This window comes from Podarcis bocagei (assembly GCF_964188305.1).
Source record: "Podarcis bocagei genome assembly, chromosome: 3".
Taxonomy (NCBI): domain Eukaryota; kingdom Metazoa; phylum Chordata; class Lepidosauria; order Squamata; family Lacertidae; genus Podarcis; species Podarcis bocagei.
In genome coordinates, this window is record NC_138127.1 from 67048741 (window position 1) to 67073445 (window position 24705).

Genomic DNA, 24705 nt, shown 5'->3' on the forward strand with positions numbered 1-24705 from the left:
CAGAACTGGACACAATACTCCAGGTGAGGTCTGACCAGAGCAGAATACAGTGGCACTATTACTTCCCTTGATCTAGATGCTATACTCCTATTGATGCAGCCCAGAATTGCATTGGCTTTTTTAGCTGCCACGTCACACTGTTGGCTCATGTCAAGTTTGTGGTCAACCAAGACTCCTAGATCCTTTTCACATGTACTGCTCTCAAGCCAGGTGTCACCCATCTTGTATTTGTGCCTCTCATTTTTTTTGCCCAAGTGCAATACTTTACATTTCTCCCTGTTAAAGTTCATCTTGTTTGTTTTGGCCCAGTTCTCTAATCTGTCAAGGTCGTTTTGAAGTGTGATCCTGTCCTCTGGGGTGTTAGCCACCCCTCCCAGTTTGGTGTCATCTGCAAATTTGATCAGGATGCCCTTGAGTCCATCATCCAAGTCGTTGATAAAGATGTTGAATAAGACTGGGCCCAAGACAGAACCCTGTGGCACCCCACTAGTCACTCTTCTCCAGGATGAAGAGGAACCATTGATGAGCACCCTTTGGGTCTTTATCTCAGTCCAATCTTCCATCTCAGAAACCAAATTCTTTATTTCATTTAAAGATTACATTATTAAGTCTTTCTTTGTCGTCTCATCACTTAAGCTGTTCCATATTTTGCTGAAGTGTGCTCTTTCCTTGCCTCTCTTCTATGTTTGTTATGTTCTTCGGGTTAGTCAGATCACACAGTGCGGGCCTCAAGAACAACAAATGAAAGTACCTTTGTTCCATCCCCCCAGATCATCACCAGTATTCTTGATGGCAGAAAGTTTGCCTTTCAGTAACTGTAGACTTGTGCCTCTAGTTGCTCTGACAACTTTCGTTTATGTCTATGATTCCAAACCCTTGGATCATGCTGAAATTCTGGAAACCTGCTCTGTTTCTCCCTCTCCCTCTAACATGTAATTATTAGTGTTTCGCTCCTTCCATTTCTGTGCCAATTTCTTAAATCTAACTATCTTTCGGCTCTCACATGGCCCAAGCCTGTGCCTTTTGCAATCAGGCATTCCCCCAGGTGTGTCTACTGCCACTTCCTGTTTCCTGCAGCAGTAAGACTTCTCCACCCTATTTCTGTCTCTCTTTGTGAGAAGCAGCGCTAGCAGACAAAGGGTAACCGTGGGCTGGGGTCCCTCAAGATCAAAGGACATCGCATGCACAGACACCTCCCACCTTCTGGAGAAGTCTGTCGTCAGTAATTACTGAATTTGGGCAATTCAAGCTACATTTCACTCTTTAAAACTAGGTCTTCTATCATGTGTTTCCCTATCTCTACCCCATGGTCTTACACAAGTATCCCACACAGGGGTTACATTATGCTGCCACTCTTGGTTAAATGATTGGGAGCAGACCACAGTATGACAATGCTCCTTCTTCATGAATTCTAATGTTCTTCCCTTGTTTGTTGTATAGCATTGTGTCTGCATCAGTGATAGTATCTACATGAATGATCTGCAGAAGTTACACTTCTACAAGTGTCATGCAGTGTCTGTACTGCGTTCATTTGGCACCATACCTTACTTTGGAACTCCTAACTGACATTAGGCAGGTGCTTGCTGAAAATATTTGTGTTTTGGCCGGTGTGTTCAGACACACGATTGGTTGAATTCATTTATTTATGTGTTTATAAGCTGTATTTTGATTTTTAAAAAAAGTTTTGAATGGAGTATAACATGAGATTAAAATGTTTCACTGTGTTTGATTGTTTTTAGATGTTTTTATTACTAAACGACTAAACAACAACAAAATTACAAATATATTTGCTGCCTTTGGGAGGGAAGGGTAGGATGCAAATTTGATAGATAGATAGATAGATAGATAGATAGATAGATAGATAGATAAGTATTATGTTTGACGATCATATGATTTTCATAGATAAACAACTTACACATTGCACAGTTAGTATAAAATGTATTGCTGCATATTTTCTACATTTTGAAGGGACCTCAGAATTTGTATGTTCAGTTCAAGCTCAGGAGAAGGGGAAGTGAAGAAATAAGGAGCTTACTTCCCAAAGAGCTTACAGAGCAGTATTTGTACTCTCAGCACATTATTTTGTGGAGAGAAAACATCCAGCTGACATAAACAGTCAAGAGGTTAGATTAAGGAGATTTTCTGATAGTGAGCATACTTACTAATGAGATTGTACATAACACAATCATCTCATGATGAGAGAAACTACTAGTGAGGCCGCATTGTGGGGCAGTTGCACTGAGTGGCAATTATCTCTGTTGGAAAGTTGGGCTGGAAAGAGATTTTGCATCCTAAATAACTTCTTCCTCTGTCTCTCCCGTGCAACCCTAAGCAAAAACATCTGGAGTAATTCCCATTGAATGTCCCTGTCTTTATGATGGTGGTCTTGCTTTATTGATTGTTGAGAATTATTCTTAATTTACGAAGGTGGCATTGTGTGTTTTTAAATTATTATTATTATTATTATTGTTATTATTAAACCAGTGCAAATGTTGTATGCTTCATTTATGTAGTGCACATGTTGTGCAATTTAGTATAAATGAGGCCTTATGGGTTAATTGCATTTCAGATTATTAGCCATAATAATCTGAGAATTTCCTCCTGAATCTCTTAACCAGAAGTATTGAGCTAAGCAAATGATTGTTAGTAGCCTGTTGATGATATATGGATTAACTTGTGTATATTTTTACCTTAATTTCGTTATGTGTAAAATAGGGACAGCACTTGATTTTTGTGGTCTTTAACCCTCATATGAAACAACAGGTGTCAAATGTTAGTCAAGCTTCAGCAGTTTTGCCATGCAGCTGAGAGACCAAGAGCCAGATGTTTATTTCTCTCCTCATATACTCTCTTGGGGTTCCTTAGCCTAATCTGGGTTCAGAATGCAAAATTTCCTTAAATCCTTTGTGCACTTTAATCCATAATCAAGCTATTCCTGTTTGTATAAAAGTGTTGAAAAGAGAGAAGGAGTTAAAGTATTTGTTTTAGTGAAAAACCCTTAATTGCAGGCCTCCTCAGAATACAATATCACTATTTTTCTTCCATCATATGAATAGCCAGTAATGAAAAACCAACCCTGCCTCTTACAGAGCATTATAATGACTGATATTATAGAGTTTAATTCTTCAGGGTGCGATGAACAACTGCTCGGTATAATTAGGCTAAAACAGAAAAAGGTTCATGCCACATTGCAACCGATTGAAATATCACAAAGTAATGAGATTGAGGAACTGAGAGGGTACTGGTGGGAGAGATTTTTAAAAAGCCCAGTCTGCAAATCTGCAGCCATTTTAATATAGAATAGAGGTGCTCTGCAGACTGAATTAGGCTGGATCATTCCCGATGCAAAAAAAAAAGTATTGGGTCACAGCTGCTTATTTTATTTATTTTATTATTAGATTTATATGGCCACACAACAACACATGTTACCTTGGCGGTTTTACAACTAATTAAAATAATATTTTAAAACCTACTAAATGCAGGGTGGAAATCTTTCTGGTACAGTACAAGTTACACATTAAAATGCAACTGATACACTGAGATGTTTGTTTAAAATGCTACTTGTTTAAAACCTCTGTGTGAATCAAAAGCCCTTCACCTGGCTTCAGGGTCAGCCCTTTCATAAGCCACGTTGAGCCATGTTCCGTAGGTGGTGAACATGCCCTCTCATATATCGCCTGCAGGACCACCTACCACAATGGTTGTGGCACACTGGCCAGCAGTCAGGTGGGTTGGCCGCTGCTATTACTATTTTACTCCCCTCCCTCCCATTTCTCACATAATGTCTGTGCCACCACTATCTGCCATAAGACTTAAAGGTAGTGAAAACATGTAAGTGACCTAAAGCAAAACACAGTATACCCATACCACAACCCCTCTGTTGGGCACAACAGTGAAGAGGTGACAAGTTCTTAGGTGGCACATTCCCTGGTGCTGAAAATAAGACATGTCAGACCAATCTGATTTCTTTTTTTCATGGAATCACAAACTTGGTGGATCAGAGAAATGCTGTGGGCATAGTGTATCTTGATTTCAGTAAGGCTTTTGACAAAGTACCCCATGATAGTATCGCAAGGAAGCTGGTAAAATGTGAGTTGAACGAGGTAGCTGTTAGGTGGATTTGTAGTTGGTTGACTGACTGAACCCAAAAAGTACTCATTAGTGGTTCCTCATCATCCTGGAAAAAGTGACAAGTGGGGTGCCACAGGGTTCTATCCTGGGCCCGTTATTGTTCAACGTCTTTATAAATGACGTCGATGAAGGAATTGAGGGGATGCTCATCAAATTTGCAGGTGACACCAAACTGGGAGGGATAGCTAATGCCGCAGAAGACAGAATCAGAATTCAAAATGACCTTAACAGATTGGAGAACTGGGTGCAAGCTAACAAAATGAATTTCAGTAGGGGCAATCATAAGGTTCTGTAATTAGGCAGGAAGAACCAGATACACAAATATAGGATGGGGGACACCTGGCTTACAAGCAGTACATGTGAAAAGGATCCAGGGGTCTTGGTGGACCGCAAGCTTAACATGAGTCAACAGTGTGATGCAGCAGCAAAAAAAGCTAATGGTATTCTAGGGTGCATCAACAGAAGTATAGTGTCCAGATCAAGGGAAGTAATAAAAAGTAAAGGTAAAGGTACCCCTGCCCGTACGGGCCAGTCTTGACAGACTCTAGGGTTGTGTGCCCATCTCACTTAAGAGGCCGGGGGCCAGCGCTGTCCGGAGACACTTCCGGGTCACGTGGCCAGTGTGACAAAGCTGCATCTGGCGAGCCAGAGCTGCACACGGAAACGCCGTTTACCTTCCCGCCAGTAAGCGGTCCCTATTTATCTACTTGCACCCGGGGGTGCTTTCGAACTGCTAGGTTGGCAGGCGCTGGGACCGAGCAACGGGAGCACACCCCGCCGCGGGGATTCGAACCGCCGACCTTTTGATCGGCAAGCCCTAGGCGCTGAGGCTTTTACCCACAGCGCCACCCGCATCCCTAAGGGAAGTAATAGTACCACTCTATTCTGCCTTAGTCAGACCACACTTGGAATACTGTGTCCAATTCTGGGCACCACAATTTAAGAACGATGTTAACAAGCTGGAACATCTGCAGGGGAGGACAACCAAGATGATCAAAGGTCTTGAAACTAGGCCTTATGAGGAGCGCTTGAAGGAGCTTGGGTATGTTTAGCATGGAATAGAGGAGACTGCAAGGAGATAGGCTAGCCATCTTCAAATATCTTAAGAGCTGTCACATGAAAGAGGGAGCATGCTTGTTTTCTCCTGCTTTGGAGGGTAGGACTCGAATCAATGGCTTCAAGTTGCAAAAAAGGAGATTGCGACTAAACATTTGAAAAAACTTTCTGATAGTAAGAGCTGTTCAGGAGTGTAACAGACCCCCACGAGAGGTGGTGGACTCTCCTTCCTTGGAGGTTTTTAAGCAGAGGTTGGATGGCCATCTGTCCTGGATGCTTTAGCTGAGATTCCTGCATTGCAGGGGGCTGGACTAGATGACTCTTGGGTCCTTTCCAACTCTATGATTCTATATTAATGTTGCACCAGCTGCTTTAGTGAGCATGTTTGCTGGTATTTGCTCATGCTCAATCATCCTTGCTAATAAGCACAATAAATTTACCAAACAACACCCAGGTAGAATAGCTTGAGCAAGTTCGCTTAGTAAGCTGCTAGTGGTTCAGCAGGAAATATTAGTTTCCCTTAGCTAACTGGAAAGCTTTACTGGAACACTACAAATATACTAGAGGAAGTAAATAGGAAGAGGGAGATGAGTTAGATTCAGTAAATCTAAAGGTACAATAAATAAAAGATACAAACTGGATACTATCAGCTTCAGTTTAGAAGTCAGAATATAGGTTTTTTAAGTAGTGTAAAATGTGAAATAATTTAACTGAATTAAAAACTACTGCTTAGATCCAGACTAAGCTCCCATTGGCAGCAGTGTCCCATATCTGCTCATATAGAGTAATGTGTTTTACAGCACTGCACTGGTTACAGGCAGTTTGTCCCATTCTGCTGTCATGTTTCCTGAACTAACAAGCCTTGGGTGGATGGGTGAGTCAGCAAATAAATAAATAAATAAATAAATAAAGTTTTCTCGTTCATAGATTATATCCCACACTGATCATATTCAGAAAAGACCCACCAATATCTATTTCTTTTAGTAGGTTTGCTCTGATTATGACTTGGTTAAATATCACCCATTTGTATGTGAAGTGGCTGTTCAAAGATCACAGATGTTCATTTGTTTAAGTACAGTCTTGCCTGATTTCCTCTTTGTTAGGCAGTCATTTACCGTAAGTATTTCTGCTTCATTTTCCTCCATTGTAAAAAAAAAAAGGGTGTGAAAGCCAATGCCTGCTTATGATAGCAGTTGTGATGTTTAAGGTTTGCAAAGTGCATCACAAATGTGTAATTCATTTAATTGCTAAATGTTAGGGCTGGTAGGACAATTTTCTTAATTATACGGAGGCCCCTTTCTTTAGCTAGTCATTTTGTTGTTAAATAGCAGATTTTCAATTAGTGGGTGGATATGGCTAATCTAAGTAATTTGTAGTTTTAACAAATATACATCTGCATATTTCTGAGTGTTGAGCTTTTATTTGAATTTACTACTCCACAAAGTACGGTGCTAGTATTTTACCACTGAATGCTACCCTTCTTGGATTAAATTGCCAGAATGATATGTACAGCAAAGGCGGATTTAGGGGAGCTCGACCGGTTCAGTTGTACTGAGCGTGGAGCCTTAGGGACGTCAGAACTATGATATAGAATGACAGGCGAGAGGTGGGGGCACTGAATATTCCCGTTGCACAGGGCACCACTGAAATATGAAACTGTAAAGTCTGCCAATGCACACAGTTTAGTTTACTCTCATAGAATCATAGAATTGTAGAGTTGGAAGGGGTCCCGAGGGTCATCAAGTCCAATCCCTTGAACCTCATTGACTAGCCTTGTGGAAAAACAGAATCTACAAAAGTTAAAGGCCTGCAAAAAACATTGCTTGCCTCTGGAGGAGAGCCAGCACCTGGTTTCCGTGGGCAACTGTCCTGTGTTGATGCCTGCCGTGTTCCCCCTTTTAATTCCCCCACAGCCTGGCACTCTGAGCAGCACAAGACAACCTCTTTTTATTTTCCACAGTGTACCATACAGTGTCACTCTGGGGCATTGTTGAGAATCAAAATGGTGTCAGTCCCCTCAGCTGCCTGGCTCTGCTGCCAGGTCGGCCCTTCAGGGCCCACTGACAGAGGAGGGACCCCATCAGATATCACCCTTGCTGAGATCTCTGTGCTGCTTGTCCAAGGAGTACTGGAGGAATGACAGAGCTCTCATCTGCCAAGTTGTTCTCATTGCCTGGGCGGAATTCCATGCACTCGCTTACATGAGGTTCCTGATTACCTATCCTATGGTAACCAGGCTAGTGCTTAAATACAAGGCTGGACTGTATAATCTAATATAGCTAGGTAGTCAAAACATGACTTGGATTTTGATTATTATAAATCTCAATGCTTTTTTTTTCCTTTCTAGAGCTGAAAATCATTTGTGCTAAGTGGATATAAAGTTCACCCTAGGAACGCTCTAATGGATGACAGGGAATCTCCTACAAATGACCTGCAGTTAAGTTTACAAGGCTCACTTCGTACCGACACACTTGTGGAAAAGATCAAAGCTTGCTTAGCTTCTTCACCAGATGAAAATGAAAATCAGCTTAATGGAAGCAAGCACGATACTCTGAAAAGCAGTGACGACACAATGGGAAAGGTTGAGCAGGACAGCATCAATAATAATGAGGACAGTGGAGACTACACGTCCTCCTGCCAAGAAGATGAAAGCGATAAGCCATCTAGAAGCTTCGCTGCAGATGAAATGCTCGTTTTAGAAAAAGGTGACTCTGAAAAAAGGAGTTCAAGGAAAACAAAAAGTTCCAGCAGGAAAGGTACAACAACTGCCACAATATACATTTTGTTACTCATAGTACAGGCCTTTAACCTATAACATGACTTGGGGGTATCTCCTTCTATGATTACTGTTCTCAAAAAGTGTGGCCTTTCTATATCTTCTCTACAAGGCCACTACCTTCCCAGCCAACTCTGCAATCCTGACAGGTGAAGCATGCACCTAGAATGCATTCACCTAGAAGGCAAATGTTAACAAGCCATTTTCTTACAAGAGAGAGTAGTGTTGTTTGAAGAGTAAAAGGTAAAGGGACCCCTGATCATTAGGTCCAGTCGCAGACGACTCTGGGGTTGCGGCACTCATCTCACTTTACTGGCTGAGGGAGCCGGCGTTTGTCCGCAGACAGCTTCCAGGTCATGTGGCCAGCATGATTAAGCTGCTTCTGGCGAACCAGAGCAGCACACGGAAACGCCGTTAACCTTCCCGCCGGAGCGGTACCTATTTATCTACTTGCACTTTGATGTGCTTTCAAACTGCTAGGTTGGCATGAGCAGGGACCGAGCAACGGGAGCTCACCCCGTCACAGGGATTCGATCCGCTGACCTTCTGATCGGCAAACCCTAGGCTCTTTGGTTTAACCCACAGCGCCACCCGCGTGTTTGAAGAGTAGATGCTATTAAAAACTATTTTTTGTTTTCAGTTGATAAAAATAATAGGAAGGAATTTCAGTGTCATACTGATTTAATCGCTCTGTCAGTGCAAGCATTTCTGCTTGCCAGGTAGAGTTATCTGCCAGGAATCTGAGCTGAGACGCCCATGTAGCAGAAGTTGCCCCCAGTTCTAGTCGCCACACAGAGGCAGCTTAAGGTCCAAAATAGTTTATTTCATGGCCCAGTTCACACACCACACTCAGGTCCGTGGTTTGCTTCTCTCCCAACAAGCCACAACCAATATTCAAGCTTTGTTACTGGTTTACAACTTGTAGCTCGTTTTGGGGGGTGGGTAGGCAGTGAGCCTGGATTCAGACAAAATGACAGGCCAAACTCTGGCTTGCTTTGTTTATGGTGCAGTGGCAGCAGCAACAACAGGGGAAGTGTGAGATGGGAACTCTTGAGCAGCATACTCCAACACATTGTTCACCTTAAACCATAGTTTGCTTTCAATGTGGTTTAATGTGACCTATAAAGCAGGTCATACAGCAAATATAATAAATGTAATGTGTTGAATACACCTAAACCTTTGATTTTGCCATCTGCAACTCCCTTTCACAATACTTCTTCCATGAAATCACACCCTCTTTCATAAGGTGCTAGTTAACCCTTTTTATTTTCTGCCTCTGTCTGATTTTCTATACTGTATGAAATGCATTCTGTTGAACGTATTTTTTTTAATGGCAATCACTCATCTTCATCAGCTGGTTAGGTGGCATTATCATATTAAGAAGGACTGAACTGGCAAATACTTGGGGTGTATAGAAATGGGTATATGATAAATTCATATTTCCATTTTGAATACTGTCTTGTGTACACTAAGTAGAAAGACAGCTAATAAACTGCTTAAAATAAGGCAATTTAGATTTGCATAGTTGAAGACTGAAAAGATACTTTTCATACAGTCTAAGCTCTACTACAGTGACAATTTAAATATTAAATTTGTTTTTTTCTTGATTATTTTAAGGAGATACAAACATGGGAGAAACAAGATATCATAACGTTAGGATTTGTCGTGCAAGCTATTTCATGTAAAACAGAATCCAGCATTGGCCTTTTTTTTTGCTTATAATGGATGGGAAGTTAGGTTTGCACTTTGCCATCTTAGGTTCACACTTTCCTTCCTACCACATGGTTGGTAGAAGGACTCCACCAGCATTCAGTTTCCCTGTGTTAGCTTGGCCGGTCATCTGAACTAGGAATCGTAGATTATAACAAATTCTGGTTAGTTTCAAAGCACGCCAGCTTCAAACCGATATTTCTGAAGCTGGCTTCTTAGCCAACACAAATTGTTTAGTTTTGCTCTAATTAATACATTCTTGTTCTGAGTTTGTTTTTCACATATCAGCTGTGGTTTCTGTGACCAAATAAAAATGAGATGTCACATTTATGCATGAAAAGGCAATGCAGGTTTGTTTTCAGGAAGGTAGAAATTTCAAGGGAGGGCAGTGTTTGCACAGTGTAATAAATAAGTCAAGGGTTGAGCTGAGCAACAATCTTCTGTAGTATCTTTTCCTAAGAAAGAATAATAGTGTTGTCTTACACATCTATCTTAGGAACCTAATTGGGTCAGTTCCATTCTGAGAATTCACGTTAACTCTTAATTCTTCCTGTACCAAAAACAATTTCCGGCGCTGTTCAACAAATGCTGTATATTTATGTAAATGTTTATGATGTGGATAAAAAGAAACAGATATTTTAGTCTCCCAACAGGTGGAACAGTCAAGTTAAAGATTAAGCTAGTGATTGCAAAGGGATTAGATGTAGAATTCAAAACTGGTGATCTGTGGTGTATGTTGGAAAACAGAAACAAGAAAGGAGGGAACTTAACAGGTGCTAGGAAAGAGTTTGTAATGATGAAATGCTTTCGTTCTCTGTATCAGAAAATGCCCAAACAATGAGGGCACATGTTCTTTTGTTGTAGGTTTGTCTCTTCCAAGGGTAGGTATAGGTGCTTTTTGTATTCTGCTCTTTTTATCTGTGTTGGTAGTGGCTTTTATAGCAGAATAATTGTAGTTTTATAATTACGTTGATGAGCCTAGCTTTCAGGTAGTGGTCCTGAGTAAGGGCCATAAAGGTGGTACTGCTGAATTTTTTCAGCCTGAACTGTATTAATTCAAACAGGAGTGACTTTGGGGAAATGGTTGTAGAATTTAGTCAATATTTGCATCAACAACACTGTGAAATCAATTTCCCATAAAGTTAATTTTTTTCTTCCATTTTAAGTTTGTTTGTTTGTTTGTTTGTTTGTTTGTTTGTTTGTTTGTTTGAATGCCACTTCCATCATTATATGCAACACTCACAATTAGCTTTACAAATGTCTTTGGAATATCTGAAATATATCTGAAAGATATTCCAAAGCATGATAGCACTTTTAAACAAATGGTAATTTGGCATGACACAAACATAGTGAAGGTCGCATGTTGCCATGAAAATAACCAATTCTTTTGAAGGTAATCTTTTTATGCCATCTTTAATACAATATTTTATAGTTTATTGGAATAAATCCTGGCTCTTGTTGCTTTTGCTCCCAAAGGAGCATCCGTCAAGTACTACTACTATTAAGCTATACCCATTTTGTAGCCAATGGGGCCTCTTTTGCTACAGCCCATTTCCCTTCCTAAAAGGCCCTTGACCCCCAGAGTGGCTTTCCATGGGCTCAGGGATGAGAGATGAGAAGTCCCCCTGTGTGAGCAGATCTTTGCTCATGCAATTTTGAACAGAACCCTATATGTTGAAATGTTTCTGAGACTCCACAACTGTTCTTGTTGAACACTTCGCAGCAGCCAAGCAAGAGAAGACTGGCATTACAGCAACAGGTTCTACATCAGATGAAGATGGAAACAAGACCAATGCAAACTTTCCCCAAAAGGATCCAACCCAGACTTTGCAGGCCCTCTTCTCTCTTCTTCGAGAAGAATTTGAGCAGATGGATTCAAGAGTCCTCCCCCTGTGCCTCCATGAGGTAGAAAAAAAAGACCTACCTTGGTTTCTCTGTGGCCATACTATGAGAGATTTTATCAGCTGAAATAATGGAAAGCCACTGACTTAGAGTGAGTTAGAGTCTGTCTCAGTGTAAGGCAGCGCCCTATGTTCCTAGTCCCATTGATTTATGTGGGAGCTAATTTAGTCTGGATCCAACCCATTAGATTATTAAGGGAAGTCCATCATGCCATAAGCTTTTGTAGGTCAAAGACTGTGATGAAATGTGGATTGGTCCATAAAAGTTTATGGCACAATATATTTGTTAGTATTTAAGATGCCATAGTAGTTAAATACCCCAAGTATTTGCTTTCCAGGTGTGTGGGTGTAGAAGGTTATAATCCTGAGGACTGTAGCAGACGTTCTTGAAGATGTAGAGGCTGGAAAGTATATAAACTTTGTGGCTATAACTCTTACTTCTCTGTCTGTATATGTGATGCTTTGATAAAATGAGTAGAAAATAAATTTAGTGCAATCATCTATACACGCTTACTCAAAAGTGTGGTCTCCTGTGTTCACTGGAACTTAATCTCAGATCAGTGTGCCCAGGACTACAATCTTAATTTATTGCATATATGAAACGTCCAAACATATATAATCTCGCTTCTCACAAATAGTATATTCAGCCATGGTTCAGGGTACAACATTCATGTACGTTTTTGGCAGGATATAGATTTTGAGGTGGTTTCTGGAGGATGATATAAAGGGTGATAATGGTATAATAAATATCTGAAAATGTTAGTTGCTTCTTTGCTTTCTGTTACAGATTGCTGAAACGTATTTTCAAGATGGAGAATGTATCCTTTTTGAAATCAAGATTGATTTCTATGCCATTGCCCTCAGCATATGGCTGAAGGTTTCCAGCAACAGGTCTGGTTAAAGCCAAAGTGGAAAAATTATGATTATTTAAGTGCAGTTATCCAGATTTCTTAATTTCCAGGGGACACACCTATAAATACTAAATTGTTATCTCAAATGTGTAAAGAACAGTATAAAATAGTGTCTGCAAGAACAGTGTAAAAACAAAAAACAAACCACTAAGGTATTGTTCATGAACCATGAGTGTACATGAGCTGGTTCAATCTAGCATAAGAACTTGAATCTAATATAGGAGGTGCTTGCATTTATTCAGGCTTTGCATAGATTCAGTGTGGTATAGTGGTTAGAGTGCTGGACTAAGACCAAGGAGACCAGGGTTCAAATCCCCACTCAGCCATGTAACATTAGATGTTTATAGCTGCTTTGATTTTCCTCTTTTGCACTTGCAGTCTGAAGAGATTGATTATGTTGGAGGTATTTGCTAGCTTTCGCCCCTTAATTCTAGATGTGCGATCAAAAACTGAGAAGCTTTTACCCTTGAAAGAGAAATTTATTTCATTTTTTAATTTGGTCATTTGAAGAAATAAGAGCTTCCAGGTGGTACTTGGTTGTATTTTTTCCATAAAGTTGAGTAACTTTAAATATGAATGGCAAATTACTGCTGGAAACACTCATCCTAGAGAATTCATTGCCCAAAAAAGGAAAACTTTCTGACTACAGGGGGGAAAGATTAAGAGAGTTGATTATGGGGTCCATGTAGCCCGTGCATGCCAAGTTTGGAGCACAATTATACATTATATCTATGCTGTGCTTTTTTCGGGGGGGGGGTGTACGCAGGGGTATGAATACCCCTAAACCTTTTGTGAATCTAAGTTTGGCCTCATTGAGGGACAGTATTTCAATATGAGTAGGAAAATGAGAGTACCCGTAAACATTTTTTTTTTAGAAAAAAACACTGTCTATGCTCGACTGTCATTTGGTGTCTGCATTTTCCTTTAGTTTTTCATTCAGACGAGAAAGCCATGAAATTTATTCAGCTTGAACGGTTATATCATGAGCAACTACTTGCAAATCTTTCTTCCATACAACAACAGTGGGGTAAGTGTGCCATATAGTTGGGAAATCTCTTGTTTTTATTATAATAGAATAAGTTTTGGGTTTCAAAATAAAAATAGCTGCACATTTCCCTAGTGGTGACTGTTGTGTGTAGGCACAGTGATCAGTGGTTGATCTTTATTTTATCATGATATATTTTCCTTGAAAAGGAACATCATTATTTTCAGTTAGGTTTCTGGCTTTTAATGGACCATTGCAGTTACTCTGTGCTGTAATTTTTGTTTTTCCATTATGTTGAATCCACTTTGTCTAGAGACTATTCAAAACATTTTGCTTTTGAAGACACTGAAATATTTTTAATATACAAAAATATAAAATGATTGTGTGTTGTTGCAGAAAAAAAATGGAAAGCAGCAGCATCTAATGAGGTTCCAGCTCTAAAACGTTCTGCTAAAGTCCTGAATAATGAAGAGTTAGACAAACTTGCTAAACTTTGCACATCACATCAAGAGTAAGTAATAAAAATAATACTGGTTCAATTGGTTCAATTCTCTTTTTGTGTGTGTTTAGGTGCACTCAGGAATGTCTTTGAAAAGCAGAATAGAGTGGTTGAAACTGTTCAGATTTTCAAAAGCCATTTGTCAACTTGGCACAAAGAGCTGATGTTCAAAGGGAGAAAATGTTAAAAAAAAACCCAAAACACTAAGCATGAATTCTGGACTGTGACTGGATTTTTAGATTAATTACTTTCCTTTGTTTGCTTGTAATACTTGTGCATTGTTGTATTTCTTGATAAGAAAATTTAAAAATATAATTATTAGAAAATGAAATTGCCAAAATCTTCGTGGTCTCAATTCAAATATCATGTTAGGAATCCTCCAAAACAATGGTTTGGAAGAATAAGGAATATACAATGGGCTCTCTTTTCTTTCCAAGGTTGCCTAACCATAGTTTTGCTGTGACAACTGAATAGTGCAAACTGTGTTTAACATCAACCATGGTTTCTACATCTTAACTGATTACTATGATTAGTGCTAACCAGAAAGGGGAAGATGAAATAGTCATGTGACAGAGGGGGTTGGATCACATGGTTTGGAAGATCGTTTACCCAATCTAACCTAATCGTTTACCCAAATTAACTGCTGAAGATAAATGTTTTAAATTCAAAGTTTGGTGCCTGAAGTATTTCAAAGTTAATCAAACGTGAAGGAGACTTTCACAAAAGCATGCTTTCCTTCGCCATACGAGCATACTAATTTTATTTATTTTTATTTCATATGTTCTTATACCACTTAAGACGGTCTCTGATGAGTTAACAAAATAGAAAATACAATATGAATATGTAAGAAACAATGAAACTGAGAAACTACAATATAATATTATATAATACAACGCACTGTAATACAACTACAATATAAAACAATAAGATGCTCCCAAAATAAAATCATAGCAGCACATTTTGAAAACATCTTAAGATCCAGGGATCCTTTTCCTCTTGTCAAAAGCACATTCTAGCTCAAAACATGCAATACTCCCCCCACAAACGTATCACACCCAATTCTGACTCATACAGGTAACTTGCAGCTTGCACACATTTAGCTTGTGAGCATTACGATTTACATGCTTGGCAGGAAAAAAATGGAAAGGTGGGTGTGTCTGGGGAAAATGACTTTGGCAGTCCCACCCACCATTGAACTCAATGTGTTTTCACTATACGTGATTTTGGCTTTACGCACTATCCCCGGAACGCAACCCACACATATTTGAGAGTTGCCTGTATTTACAGAAATCATGTAATATATGTTGCTCATTCAATATCATTCTATTTACACCCTCACACACATCTACCGGTACACATAAATATACCATCTACCCAGTTTTAATCTCTGTTCAGTAGGTTCAGAGTCGGTTTCCCATTATTTCAGCTATAATTGTTCCTGTTTCTTCACTGTCTTCTAGCCCAAATGCTTGCACCCAGAGAGTAAGAACTCATTGGAAGCACTAAGTTTCTAGGCCAATCCTAGAGTGGAGCAGATGATATTTGCTCCAGGGGATGAGTTAGTCACCGGCACACAGTTCTTTTTACAGACAGCTGGCTTGAGGCAGTTGGAATGCTCACAGCCGCCAATGTCAGTAGTGATTCTTGCTGGCTGTGCCTGCATGGTGGTCTTGGTAATGCACACCAGGTCACACTCAAATCCAAGATCAAAGTGTGGATTATATTTGCTTGATCAGGAATTAAACAGCTGCAGACTTCATGGGTGACCGACAGAACTTTTTGGGTACAGTGAATTGGATGGAAAGCCAGAAGAGAACACAGGCACTAATTGTCTGCGCAGTCCCCTTCTTACAGGTACCATCCAACTCCATACTTATTACATATTGGATCATGTTACACCTTTTCTGAGTCAGTTACATTGGCTGCCTATTAATTTCCAGGGCTATTTCAAGGTGCGGGTTTTTGTCTTAAAAGAATAGTTTGGGAGCACATTATCTGAAGGATCACCTACACCTGCATGAACTTACCCAAGCATTAAGATAATCATTGGAGGCTCTGCTCACTGGCCTACCAGCAAGAGCCATCCATGGTGGTCCCACATCTTTAGGTGTAATAATCATAATTTATTATTTATACCCCGCCCATCTGGCTTGGTTATCCCAGCCGCACTGGGCAGCTCACAACAGAATATTAAAAACACCATAAAATATCAAACATTTAAAAACTTCCCTAAACAGGGCTGCTTTCAGATGTCTTATAAAAGTCAGATACTTGTTTATTTCCTTGACATCTGATGGGTGTTCCACAGGGCGGGTGCCACTACCGAGAAGGCCCTCTGCCTGGTTCCCTGTAACCTCACTTCTCACAGTGAGGGAACCGCCAGAAGGCCCTTGGAGCTGGACCTCAGGTGTAAGGCAGCTTCACATATTTAACAATGCAAAAAGGGTCGAACACTAATACTGATTACCCCAATACCAGTGCTGGGAGCACACACCAAATTTGCTAAGGGGACTGGGCAGAGTGGAGGGTCAGTCAAATAGGCCAGGAGAGCTTATGACATGTGAGGAAGTAAGTATACAGGAATCTTACTTCCACAAAGGGGAAAGGTTGGTACAAAACCTTTTTCCCACCTTCCACGTTTCTGCTTGACAGGTTACCTATCATGTCTCCTATATGCCACTTTGATTTTGTTTCCTCCTATTACCCTTTCTCACCTCCATCATGTGCCTGCCCTTTCCTTATTACCTGCCACTGTTCCAACCATCCAATATTCCTGCTAAATTACCTTTCTCTACCCTAGTTCTCCGGTCCCCATACTTTACTCTTATTGCTGTATCTTTCACTGTTCCATTCATTTACTGGATGAACCGTCCACTGCTGCCTTCCCTACTTCCCCACCCCCTCCTTTTCTACCATTATTAACACTGTCACACAAACCCCCAAAGTAACTATTTAAACTCCAGCCCATGTTTAATGAGAATTGTATTTTTAGCTATTAGATTTTGGCTGCCCCAGAAAGCCTCATCTTCTCCAATGTGAGGATTGTTAAAATGGGTTAAGGGGGGGGGATACCCTGTCTGGTTTTCTGAGTTCCATTCCCAGTTGCATGAGCACTGGAGATTCTCCCTCTTCCACTCACGTCCTGCCTTCCCCATTGAAAGCTGTTCTGGAAAACTCACGCTGGCCAAAATTATGTCCTTGGCATGACTTGGCTTCTTTTGTGCTGCTGCTATGAGGTAGACTTTTTCCACTGTTCTTTCTGTGCACTACAGTACTGTAGCATAAAAGCCTAAGAGTGACGTAATATAAATATCACCCTGGCCAAAAATTCACTAGGCGGCTTTCAGACAAACCACTCCCAACCCCTGTCTGAAGTATGGGGATAATACTGGCCTACATTACAGGATTGTTGTAAAGTTTAATGAGATAGCATGTGTTTTTGGGAAATAAAAATATCCAGTTTTGAGCCTTCTGTAATAGTCAGTGTACTGATCTTTAGCTTTCTGTGTGTTGTAGATATCCACTGTAATGTGGTGGGCTTAGAATGGGGAGATGCAGGTTTAAATCCCTGCTCTTCCTTGAAGCTCACAGAGCAGTCCAAACCCCCTTGTTCTAGGCAGGAATGGGGTAGATTGGTTAGAGATATCCCTCCAACCTGTTCTCCTGGCCTCTGATGGCTTCATGCTGGCTGCAGAGTGATGCCAGTGTCATTCTGCTGATGAGGGGCTTCCCTTTCACCTGCCAAATGTGTGGGCTGGCAGATGTGTCACTGCCGGCAGCCCCGCTGGTGGCAGGCAGCAGAAAGCCCCAAAACAGGATATTCCGAGGGTAAAGAGAAGGCAGGGCTGAGCTGGCTGGGGAACCACCTGATCCCAAACTGGCCCTCCTGCCCTCACATGACAGCATAGAGTTCAATCTGGTTCTGATCGAAGGGCAATCTGCCTGCCCTTCCACTTTGATAACTATGCACTATGTTTAGGGAAGCTTTTAATGTTTGATGTATTACAGTATTTTAATATTTTTTTGGAAGCCGCCCAGAGTGGCTGGAGAAGCCCAGCCAGATGAGCGGGGTATTTATAAATAATAATAATAATAATAATAATAATAATAATAATAATAATAATAATAATAATAATTATTATTATTATTATTATTATTATTATTATTATTATTATTATGCACAGCAGGGCTATGGATGCAGTGCTGGTCCCGGCACCCCCATTTAGCTCTGCTGGGAAGACGGGGTAGTTGGGATGGCTCCCTAAGTATCTTCCCCAAGCTCACCATCTCATAAGTGAATCACTCTCACAATGCTGTAAGGATAAAATTGCTGGGGGGAAGAAGTTACGTATGCTGCTCTGAGCTCCTTGGAGCAAGGGTGAGATAGAGAATTAATAAATGAGTCAGTGTGGACGGGGCATTGTTATTATGGATCATAAACTGTTATTCAGCTAGTTGCGCTAAAATCCAAGAGCATGGCTGTGTTTAATATTATTCTACTTACTAGTCACAATACTTTAAAAGTAAGTGTTACAGGTCTATAGTTGCATTTATCACATCAGAAGCTCCAGTAATGAGAGGCTTCTTTGTCACATGCACCAAGAATTGCTTCCAGAACATTTAACTCCCCCACCTCCACCCCAAAAAATGAAATCTCTCTTCAGTGGATTTGAAGCCGCTTCCCACTGTTTCAGAATTTGCTTGTCAAGTGCCATATTGAGGGAGAGAATTCTTAGAGTGCCAGTGTGGAGTAGTGGCCAGAGAGCTGGATGCAATCCAGAGAGACCTGATCTTACATAACCTCTTGGCCATGCAACTTATTGGGGATCGTGATTGTTTGAGGACGCTGTTCCGAGCTGCTTGGTGGAAAGGCAATGTAAAAATGTGATATATAAGTGACAGTAAAATGAAGGTGCTTGGGTGTCAGAAGCACTGCTTTGCATGCAGAACTCACCGTGCAGCTCTGAACTGCATTGTGGACAAATTGCTTCTTGTCAATGGTAAGAATTGTGTGCAGTTAACATTTTAATAATCACCTATGTTTGTCTTTAAGCTTTTATTTTTACTTTATAATTTGTTTTATTGCAAATAGGCTCTTGAAGTATAAAGCACAACATTTAAAAGGTTGAGCTGTCCTGCCAGTGTTGTGATTTTTATGGTTTTCTTCCACTTTCTAAATATGTTGCTATTTCTGTGGAAGACTAGAAGATTGAGCAAAATGGGGAAACTGAGTGTGCTGCCTATGTGCTGCAAAATATTAGGAGAGGCTAGTTTTTCACAGCTTCCCATCCACTCCTAACTCTCTTGTGTCGCTAGAAACAGGAAGTAGTGCTATTCAGGTGGTACTTTCAGTGATCTAAAAAGCACTGTTAATTCCTTTGAGTGGTCAATTTCAATTCAGGACAATTTTTTGAAAGCTGGTACATTTGTATAAACACATTCTATAAGAGCACTTCTTGTATTGATTTCACCACTTTTACTGCCTTATGGGCCATTAAGTAATAATTGGCAGTTTGTAATGACGTTAGCATATGGTCTGGCTCTGTGCTTTAAAACTATGCTGGCACAGATAATGTTTCAGTGTTGGAAACTTCTGTGCTAATATTAGAGCATGGAAAGAACTAATCTGATTTGTCGTCTAGTTTTGATGATTTTTTTGTGAATAATATTTTGGTGGAAGCAGCTGTTTATTTTGTATTTTCTTTTTTGGTTGCAGGCCGCTGGTCTTCCGAAGCAAGGTAAACTGTGAAGTTTTTTTCTTGGCATAGTTTTACAAGTAAATGTCTGGGTGTTCTATAATGTGCTAAATGTAAAGTGCAGAGCTTACACTGCATAATAACCTGTACTGCATGAAATGAAACAAAAACAAAATTCAGTAATAGGAATTCTGTTGTGTTTTTCAGCTAATAAGTAAAGAAAAATCCCTGAAACGTGAGAGTTTTGTAGGGTTAAGGATATCTGAAGATCTTAAGGAAAGAGGTGCGGCTGCATGTGATTCAGGTATCCCTCTTGTAAATCTTTTCAGTTTTATTTTTAAAACATTTCAGTGTTTAGAAAGCTTTAATTTAGAGTAGCACTAGCTAGGCATTTTTCTAACAAGAGTAATATAAGAAGGTGATTACGTTTTTGATGCCTTAGACTTCTCTTAGAAAACAGCAGAACATAGGAATGAGAGTAGCTCAATTGTTACAGCATGAAACTCTTGATCTCAGGGTTGTGGATTCCTGCATTGTGGGCAAAAGATTCCTGCATTGCAGGGAGTTGGACTAGATGATTCTCATGGTCCCTTCCATCTATACAATTTTATTCTTCTGTGTGAGCAGTGACTTCAAATACTAGACCTAATTTCCCTAACATTAAATGCTGTCCAACTTCAGTACATACACCACTGTTGCTAAAATTAGCATGGAAATAGAAAAAAAGGCTGAAGGTAGCTGTGGAGCAGTCGGCTGCAGAGATGTTGTCTGCCTGGATGTGTACCTGCCTGCTGCTTACAGATTTTAGCCTTCTCCTTGCTGGTGTGTGGCATCCTTGAGGGTTGAAAAGACTGTATAATCAAGGAATCCTATACCCAGTATAAGAGTCAGCCTCATTGCCGTCATTGGGATTTACTTCTGAGTACAGGACTGCATGGTAAATCAGTTGTGAATTCCAACCACAACGTGGGATCATTAGCAAACAATGGTTTTATGATTGTGAGTATAATTAACACCTTTGGTAAAGGGCCATGGCCAGTGTGCCTGTGATCTTGAGGTGGAAGTAAAATTGGAGCTTTTCCTTTTTTTTTTTTATAAAATTTTTATTGGTTTTACAGAATTTTTAAAAACAAACAAACACTTAAAAAGACAAACATACACGTATAATTTCATAACATATTTTCATAAACCTCTTTTCTAGGACTTCCCCATACCCCCCCCTTTCTGCATCCCAATGTCCAAAATTTTTATAGCAACTCCCAATTGTTACTTTCCAACCTCTGTCATCCTAGTCCTCTCTATATTCTGATCTTATATCACTGTATCCCTTTGTTTCTAAGAACCACAACACTTTAACATTCATTAAGTTTATAATAGTCCTTAAGATAACTTTTAAATTTTCTCCATTCTTCTTCCACCGTCTCTTTTCGTTGGTCGCGGATTCTGCCTGTCATCTCGGCCAAAAATTGGAGCTTTTCCAGTTAGCCCAAGGAAGGCTCTGCTTATTCCAAAGTGCCCTAAAATCAAATACAGTGGTACCTTGGTTCCTGAATGGCTTGGCTCCCGAACAAATTGGCTCCCGAACGCCACAAACCCGGAAGTAAGTTTTCCAGTTTGCAAACATTTTTCGGAAGCCGAACGTCTGACGCGGCTTCCAAATGAGTACGGGAAGCTCCTGCAGCCAATCGGAAGCCACGCCTTGGTTTTCGAACCATTTTGGGAGTCAAACGGACTCCCAGAACGGATTAAGTTTGAGAACCAAGGTACCACTATAACCAGGGAGACTTTGTTGAATGCCTTGGTATCAACTTCTCTTCATCAACACAAGCTAGTTGTGTTAGATAATTCTTGTTTAGATGTTTCCCTGTGCTAGCTTTTTCTCTGTGACTATTTTCAGCACAGCTAGTATACAGAAACCTAAGCTGCTCCCTATGCTGTCCTCCAGTGCTGAGGTCATCCAAACAAAATGGTGGTGCCAGCAAAGCAGTATATTTCAGCAGGACAATGTATGAATCCTAATCAATCAATTCACTAAAGATCAGGAACATGTCCTCTCGCTACGATCACATTTCATCTCAGGCAACCTCTTAGCCTCTTTGACCCTTTTAGTAATATCTTGTTTCGCTTCCTTGTGGTCTGTGTTCTTCAGGTCCTCTCTTCACGCCTCATATATGTGGCCCCCTGGTAATGTCATCAGCGGTTAAGTTACATATATTTGTCTCATGACATTAGCAGATGTTTGTTCCCAAGCAAGCTCTGATCTGCTGATTGCCACACTGTGTGCAGGAAAGGTTTTTGCTAGACAGTGCATCCCCTTAGCATCCAGGCCCCCTGGGGAGGCCTACAGTCCTACTAAGGAAGTTTCTTTTGTCAGTGCCTTTTGGTGCGCTGAAGGAATGACTACTTCACGCTATAGAGGCATGACCAATGCTTTTGTTGTGCAGATCTTCAAGTTTCCACAACAAAGCTTCTAGTTGGAAAAGAGACTCTTCAAGTGCATTTTTATCTTTCTACGTAGAAAATGCCAAAATATCTATTTGTTCTTATCAATAATTATGCTGTTCTGAGAAATCTTAATGGTTCTGTCCTCACGTGACCTTATGGGAAGGTAGCCAAGTTTTTGTGCCTGCATTTCTATGTATCTGTTGCTCTAAAACTTATAAGCTTTATCTAAATATGGTATGGAAACTGAGCCTAGCATTTTATTCCCTAAGGTTTCTGGTTATGCTTTGCGGCTGAATATTTTTTTTCTCTACATGAGAGATCTTTTTGCTTTGGCGGTACTTTTCATTCTATGAGGTTGTTGTTTTTTATTTTAAAAAAGTATTTAAAATAACCATGTGAGACAGGTTGCATCAATGAATAGAATTTTGAGCTGTTTCTAGACCCCTTGGATGGCATGTATCTCCATCATCTCCTCCTTGTTCTGTATCTGTCGATGCTACACAGGTATCCTGGTGTGATGTACTACATCGGGGCACTGCAAGCATTGGTTCAAAACACAAGATACTGTTATCACTTAAGAACATTTCCATCCACTCTATCAAAGTAAACTTTAAGGGAGCCATCCTATGGCTGATGGCCTAGTTGTAGCAGAAAGTTCCTCTGCCATTGCTCCCTCACTGCTGATGGCAGTAAGGGGTGAAAAGGGACCTGTTGGGTAGACCAGAAGATGCCTCCCATTCCCTTGACACACATACCTAAACCAAATAACTAACCACAGAGCTGTCATAGTTAATTTGTTTAGAGTCAATGGGAGGGAAATTAGGAAACATCTGTCAATAGCAGCAGGTGGGGAAAGAACAAGCAGCTCCCACCTGCAAGCTGGCAGGGCTTATGAATTAGTGGCTTCTCTGCCAAGAAATCTTCCTTCCCCTCCCCCCAGCCTTTACTCTGCCCAATAACAACCCATTGCATAGTTAAATATACTTTTTTAATGGTACCTATGCATACTTAGTGGTGCATAGGGCTGCAGCAGTAAACATCATGGAGATTTTATAATCTTTCATATGAAGGTTTTTTAAAAATTTCAGTAAACAGTATGGTTTGTACCTTTATAATTATAGTTACTGAAGCTACCATTATATTTTTAGCAACCAATATTCATCACAGTTTCCCTTTCCTTTAAAATGCTTAAAGCAATTTGTAATTTCTGTATAAAATACTTAAGTGAAATCAAGCCACTTAGTGCCAAAGCCAAAGGAAAACTTGCAGATATGTAACTAATCACACCCTTGTTCAGCAGGGTATGTAGAGGTGTCTTAAGTGCTCTAAAAGTCAATAGAAAACAAGTTAGCTGCTTCACTTTAACTATGATTTGTATTTTACACATGAAAATTAGTGGAGCAGAGCGATTGCTGCCAGACAGGAATTCAGTCAAAACATTAACGGGTAGTGCTATCAGGTTGCTGATTTTTCTTCTTCTTTTTCCTACAATGCTGAAGTATTGAATCGCTTCTAAATGCTTGAACTCTTTCCCTGTTGCATTAGATACTCAGACTTGGCCTGGCGCTGAACCAAAGAAAGAGAACAATCGCAAAGAGAGTGAGAGGTGTGAGAGCTTCCAACCCGAAAAGCGTCATAGGCTTGAAGAGAAGGCAAGTCTTCGACTCTCTGGGGGGAAGCACCACATGGAGGAGGAGCGCTGCTATGATGAATCAACACTGGAGCCAGCCACCCAGCCCACAGAGACACTGGGCACGCCTCAGCCAGGCTGTTTATCTACAAAGGATGCTAGTGAAGATGACGGTCTGCAGCCAAGAGAAGAGCAGTTCTCTGAGGATGTAGCAAAAATAGAAGCAGCTGCTGAGGAGCCTGCAGCAGAGTGCTCTAGTGAGCCAATGGTAGACACATTGGTTTTGACAGAGGCCGATTATATGCCTCCTGATCTAATTCCCTCAGATGAAACTGTTCAGTCTCAACAAAGCTTACTCAGGTCAGCTGGCTCTATTGTGATTTCCAGTACTCCGTTGGGGAGCAACGTATTAAACAAGCACCAGCAACAGACAGCTTATGGAAGTAATAAGAAATCTGTGCAGGGCAGAACATCAGACATTACCGGGGATGTGCATGCTGAAGGTAACATGCCTGAACTGGACAGTGTTCCATATGAAGGGATACAGGAGGAAGCAGCAGTACTGGAAGAGGAAGGTGAAAATGAAGAACCAGAAGACCTCTTTGATCGGTTTTTAAATGGTTGCATAACAGACAGAGAGGAGTCCCTTAAATGCCTAGCAAGCCAAGGGGACTCCAAAATTCTTCCACATATGCCTCCTGAACAAGCACTTTATAGTTCACCGGAAGGTTATTCACTGGATGAAAGCTTTTCTTCACTTGATGAACTTGCAAAACGAATAGAGATTGCAGAGGTAAACACTGGCAAAAATAACTTCCAACACTGTTGGCACTATTCGTGGTTTATATTATTTGTGTTCTCTAGCATGAAAAAAGTAGTGGTTTTTTTCCTGAAAAGAAGCCATGTTTAGGAGGATGTGTTGTTTATTTTTCCTTTCCAAGTTTATTGATTAAGTTTTAGGTAAG

General features: G+C 40.5%; 1 protein-coding gene across 4 annotated transcripts in view; it reads left to right on the top strand.

Moving 5' to 3' along the window:
• CNST (consortin, connexin sorting protein) overlaps nt 1–24705 on the top strand; it is a 39712-nt gene that overhangs the window by 6788 nt on the left and 8219 nt on the right. For 3 of the 4 annotated variants that reach the window (XM_081188085.1, XM_081188086.1, XM_081188087.1), the window contains exons 3-10: nt 7535–7943; nt 11397–11578; nt 12362–12392; nt 13426–13512; nt 13867–13981; nt 19686–19707; nt 19873–19969; nt 23656–24533. In XM_081188085.1, coding sequence (XP_081044211.1) covers nt 7589–7943; nt 11397–11578; nt 12362–12392; nt 13426–13512; nt 13867–13981; nt 19686–19707; nt 19873–19969; nt 23656–24533 — 1767 coding nt within the window. In that variant the 5' untranslated portion in view covers nt 7535–7588. The remainder of the gene's footprint in view (nt 1–7534; nt 7944–11396; nt 11579–12361; nt 12393–13425; nt 13513–13866; nt 13982–19685; nt 19708–19872; nt 19970–23655; nt 24534–24705) is intronic. The other variant, XM_081188088.1, reaches the window with a different exon arrangement.